This window comes from Cyprinodon variegatus, unplaced genomic scaffold (genome assembly GCF_000732505.1).
Source record: "Cyprinodon variegatus isolate N-32 unplaced genomic scaffold, C_variegatus-1.0 Scaffold816, whole genome shotgun sequence".
NCBI classification, from domain to species: domain Eukaryota; kingdom Metazoa; phylum Chordata; class Actinopteri; order Cyprinodontiformes; family Cyprinodontidae; genus Cyprinodon; species Cyprinodon variegatus.
Window position 1 is genome coordinate 1 of NW_015151269.1, and position 5,928 is coordinate 5,928.

General features: G+C 39.8%; 1 protein-coding gene across 1 annotated transcript in view; it reads left to right on the forward strand.

Annotated features, from left to right (window-relative positions):
* Positions 1-719: 719 nt before the first annotated feature.
* LOC107098853 (SH2 domain-containing protein 7-like) overlaps positions 720-5,928 on the forward strand; it is a 10,120-nt gene continuing 4,911 nt past the window's right edge. Inside the window, exons 1-3 of the mRNA XM_015396712.1 lie at positions 720-890; positions 3,076-3,165; positions 3,245-3,410. Coding sequence (XP_015252198.1) covers positions 739-890; positions 3,076-3,165; positions 3,245-3,410 — 408 coding nt within the window. The 5' untranslated portion in view covers positions 720-738. The remainder of the gene's footprint in view (positions 891-3,075; positions 3,166-3,244; positions 3,411-5,928) is intronic.

The following is a 5,928-nucleotide window of genomic DNA, read 5'->3' on the forward strand; positions in this document are numbered from 1 at the left end:
CCTGCTGTGTCTAAAAGTAGCAGCAGCAGCAACCCAGACTGACAGCTCGTTGTCTAATTTGGATCATGTGCAGCCTGGTGCCTGACACTTTAGAGGGCTTTACCGTATTTACAGGAGGAGCGGCGCAAGTGAAGTTAGACACTGTTTTAAATCAGGTTGGGTCCGGATTGGCGAGCAGGTGGGTGCATGTTTGGAAGATCTAAAGACACAATCTCTGCAGAATGTGAGGACATTCTCACTAAACCTGAGGTCCAGCAAACCAGCTAATGAAAAGCACCTCCTGAGTTAGAAAGGTTAGAAAGGTAATGTTAGGTTTGAATTGAGAAAGCTTCCTGGAGGGGAAGCGAAACGTCTTCAAACCTTGGAAACCAAGTCCAGTGGATTTTTTTTAAAAAAAGTTTTACGGAATGACTATGACCTGGATGACTGAGAATCTTCATCAGCTCATATGTTAGGTTTTTGTCTTTGCTTATGAAACAAAAAGGTCACAACAAAGATTTCAGAATGTTTGTAGCCAATTAAAGATCAATCTGGAACTAGGAACTGGGAGATTAAAATGAAGCTGGCACCATGATGGGAGAAAGCAGTCATCAGATAAGCTGAAACAATACCACCATTCATGTGGGAGTGACGTCCAACTGAAACAGTCAAATCAGCCTCCCATGCAGACTCATATGTCCCTGCAGATGAGCATGTTGCAGCACCTCTGCTCACTCAGCTCCTGACACGCGGTTGAGAATGGCGAAGAAGTCTACGGTCGACCTGCAGATGCTGGAGGCAGACGGAGGCCTGAAGGAGCTGGTGCTGAGGTGGTTCCGCGACACTCAGGCGCAGCTCATCCTGCAAAATGGAAACTTCCCCAACTGGTTCCAGGGCCTCGCTGCAAGAAAGTAAGCAACACAGAAAAGCTCTGCTGGTGAGCCGCTAGGAAGGAGGAACACAGGAACACAAGATTAATAAATGTTTAAACTGGTTTTTAAAGTTTCTGAGAACATTTGGTGGTGAAACGTTTGCTGTTGTAAAGGGTTAAAGTTATTTGTACCATAAGTCTTTGACAGTTTCAGTCACATGGTAACCGCTTTCTTTTTCGTAATTCATATCAGCAGATATGTTAAAGTTAACTATTGACCTTATAAATGACTCATTTAACAAGCAGGCTGTAGGTTCTTCTATTTATGGAACATTGAGGGTTTAAGGAGAATCTTTGAGCATTTTATTCATAGATATGACATGAATCATACATTTATAGATATGAATAAAATGGTGAAATATAAAACAAAAAGATTCTAAAGCAAAAAATCACTAAAATTAAAGGAGAACATCATAAGTTATTTATCAAAAACTGAACCTGAATGTAAAAACATGAAGCAAAGTTGATCCAGCAGATTATAGAACCTCATCAGCAACTTATGAGGGAACAGAATAAAAGAATAGATGAAAATAAATGAATGAATAAAATGGGGTAACAGATAACTGGTAATAATTTAGCCTCAAATCTGTGGCGCCATGTGGAGATTTGAAAGCTGCAGATGAAAACTCTGATCCAATCTTAGTACAGCAGGAGCTAACAGTGTAGCACCTCTGTTTTTAATGGAGATAAAGTCAGATGTATCAAGTATTTAAGGTAGACAGACATTCAAAATTTAAAAACTGCAGATCTGCAGGAGTAGATCTAAGGCGTCTAAGGCAGGGATCTCTGCAGAAAGAAAACACAGGTTAGTGACCACGTAAATCTGATGGAGGATGATTATGGATATGTGAGTCACTAACCTGGTTTTTAAGTTCAGTCTGTATCCAGAGGATCCAGCCGGTTGGCAGACATCAAGACGCGGAGGGCAATGCCCAGAGAGTGCCAGGTGCTGTAGTTCCAGAGAACGGAGAGCAAGAAGGAGACCAGATCTGAAGGAAGGCAGGATAATCCAGAGGGCGAAGCCAAAGCCAGTATCAAGAATGTATTCAGGATTCAGAAACAGGAGATCAGGGATCCGAAGAGGTTCCAAACTGAAATCCAGGGCATGACAGGAAGCAGTCATATTCCAGGAGGAGTCCAACAGATCGGACGGAAACAGACAGGCTCAGTGGTTGAGAGGCAGAACAGGTCAGGATCAGGTAATCTGAAACACTTAGCTAATGCTGGAACACTCTCACCACTGGCTGTAGAATAATCTGGCACTGACGACTGGTTTGAGAGCTGGTTAAATACAAGCAGGAGCAGGTGGATCAGATGAACAGTAATTAGAAAATGGGCAGAGTTAGGCAGGTTAATGAAATTATTAATCCAGCAAGTCATCAGTGCCAAGACCATGAAACATCCACTTTAAAGGAAAACAAATATAATTACGGTTTACGTGCCAGGTCACATCATCATACAAAGCTGATTCAGATTGATTATTTTCAGTAGACAAACCAGAACAGGGGCCAGGACCAGTTCTACGGGACCACTGGCCCCTGGAGGCCCCTCACCCATGTCAACAGCATTTTAATGAAGATCTGGACCTGGACTAGGCAATCTCAGTTCCTGGAATCTTTTATCCAAATATGTTTTAGATCACCTGCTGTACTCGGGAAGGTGACTAGAAGCTTCAGATCAACTCTGACTCTAATGGACTTCAGGTAAAAGTGGGAATGGGCTTAGAATGATGAGCAGGAACAGTTTCATCTCTGAGATCACTGTCTTTCTTTCCTGGTGCTGTGGTAAAACCCTGCTGCCTGCTACAAGCTGAATAAACTCACTGATGAGTAAAGCTTTGCAGCACCTGGTTGCTACTTTCTCTTTAGCAGAAGCTGTAAGCATTACAGATGGACTTCTTATTCACTGCTTCTGATGCCAAAGCTTTTACAATTGTTCCTCAGAATAAGGCCCTGTTCTTTTGGTAGTTTCTCTTCAACGTGTTCAGTCCAACATTGAGGAAGGAGACCTGTATGCCAGCTGCCAGAACATGTTTACTCCCTGAGAGTGACTGAAGTGTGAATGAGCGTTATCAGTGAGCCGTGCCTCCATGACGTGGCTGGGATATTTTTGAATCTAATTTGCCTGCAGGTCTGGTTAAGTGCTTCTTTCCCACTGTGCTGCAGGGAAGCAGAAGATGTACTGAGAGATAAAGCTCTGGGCTGCTTTCTCATCCGCCTCAGTGATAAAGCCATTGGCTACATCCTGTCCTACAAGTGAGGAACATAGTGTCTAAGTCTTTGTTGGAATGTTTCTCTCCCGTCTCTCTGATTTAATGATTGTCCTCCCACCCAGAGGCCATGACAGGTGTCGCCATTTTGTAATTTCCCAAAATCCAGATGGCCAGTTTGTGATATCTGGGGACTGTCAGCTGTTTGGCAGTCTGACTGAGCTGATAGAGCATTACAAGGTCAGCCCCATTCAGCCGTTTGGAGAGTACCTCACCTCCAGCTGCTGCCAGGTAGGACATCAAACTTTCTGGAAAATATAAGCGAATTAAACCGGCTAAAATCCGTGTTATTAAGGTGGTTTTCATTCCTTGTTCATTTTAATTTTAAATTACTTCAAGGTAAAATCTTTTGTTTTATATTTGACGATTTAAATTACAAATGTGCAATTATTGGTTAACCAGAGAGTTAAATAAATAATCTTAAAACAGAAAAGGGAATTCGGAGCCACATTAGCAGAAAAAACAAAGTAAATATATATGATGTTAGTCTATGCATCAAGATCTTCTTTGCCAATATTTGAAGTTTTAACAAGCTTTGGGCTTAACATAAAGAAAAATCATTAGTGGGGCGTGCTGGTGTTATAATTTCAAACCATCCAGTTTCACAAAAGCTAACAACATTTACTTTGTCACTTTGATAAATTTATTTTTACAGTCAAAGACATATTTTCACAGAAAGTAGGATTATATCTTTAGATGTTTGATTGAATGTTTAGTATCTCATGCTGGTTTTTAAGGATAAAGCATATTCATGTAACACATATGTACCAAATAGGATCCATGAATTTAGCCTAATGAACCTTTAAAGACGATGCATAATTTCTCTCTGACTGACAGAACTGACCTTGGCACCCGAATAGAGTTTAGTCATTCATAATTACTCTGGTTTAACTTTTTTGAACAGCCAGGCTTTCTGTCATTCAGTGAACAAGAGATGCAGGTCAGTCTTTTGTCTGAAGCATTTCGCTGAATAACTTGTCTGGTTTCTACATCGGACCAGTTTATTAAAATATATACTACTTCACTCTGATTCATTTTTTATTTTTGTAGAAAAATGAACCAGTTTAGTTTTTACACATGGAAAATGTCAGCCTTGTGTTAGGCCTGTGTGTTATTGTTTGTGTCCTTCAGATTGCAATAGATCAGCAATTTCATAGGACTCTGCCATCTTTCTAGTTATTTCTTAAGACCAGCTGCATCATGGTTGCATCCATGCAGGATAAATTAGGAAGCTACTGCCTTTTGCTGCATGAACATTTTCTAAAGTGAGAATTTAAAGTCTTATAAAGTAGTTGATAAATACTGACAGGGTCATCATAGTGGGGGATTTTAACATCAATGCTGACATTGAAGGTAAACGCTTAAGTGCAGCCTTGAATGCTATCTTAGATGCTATTGGCTTTGTTCAAAATGTGAATAGTCCCACATATTCTAATCTTCATACTTTGGACCTTGTGCAATAACAGTATTTCTTCACAACCCTGTCCTCTCTCACCACTTTTTAATAACCTATTTTTTACATTAGCAGGTCATTATCAGATAATGCAGTTATAAATTTTAAAGAAACTGTTTCACTTTCTCCCTCCTCTGTGTCGCTGAGCAGTGCTACACAGGGCAACAGTTTAGTTTATTCCCCTTCACAGGTTAATGATTTTGTTGATGGGGTTGCTAGTTCTCTGCGTACTGCCTTAGACAATGCTGCCCCTATGAGCAAGAAAAACCTTAAAAAACAGAAAGCTGGCTCCCTGGTTTATTGCAGAGCTGTGCACTCTGAAGCAACATCCTAGGAAACTGGAGAGAAAATGGTGTTCTACATGCCTACGGGAATCCTACCTAGTCTGGAAAAATAGTTTACTGCTGTATAAGAGGACCCTTCGTAAAGCAAGTGTAGCATATTTCTCCTCATTAATAGAGGAGAATAGAAATAATCCTAGATTTCTTTTTAATACAGTTGCCAAACTCACCCAGAGCCATAGCTCTGTTGAACCCTCCATTCATCCTGCTCTATGCAGTAATGATTTTATGGGATTCTTCATAAATAAGAGTGATTCTATTAAAAATTAAATCATTATTACTCCCCTGTGAATTAAAGGAACAGCACTAGACTCCTTTAAATCATATCTATCTGATCTATTTCAGTTTGTTCACATTAATGACAAATCTTCCTCATGCTCAAATGTTACCTGTGGAGTACAACAGGGATCAGTGTTAGAACCATTTCTCTTTACTGTATATATGTTCCCAATCGTTAGAGTTATTAGACAGCATGAGATTCATTTCCACTTTTATACTGATGATACTCAGCTATATCTGTCTAAGAAGCCAGATGAAGCTAACCCATTACATAGATTACAGGCATGTCTGAAGACATAAAAATGCAGACAAAACAGAAGTTATAGTCTTTGGATCAGAGTCTTTGAAAAAGAAGCTGATTAGTCAGTCACTTCATTTAGATGGGATTCAACTGATCTCAGATAATAAAGTAGAAGATCTTGGTATTATTATTATTGATCAGGACCTGTCATTTAAATCCCATATCAAAGAGGTTTCTAGAATTTCCTTCTTTAATCTGTAGAGTATTGCAAAAATTAGAAATATCCTGTCCAGGGGTGATGCTGAGAAACTAGTCCATGCATTTGTTACTTCAGGGTTGGACTATTGTAATTCTTTACTATCAGGAAGTCCACAAACTTTAGTTAAAAGCCTTCAGCTGATCCAAAATGCTGCAACCAAAGTTCTGATGAAAATT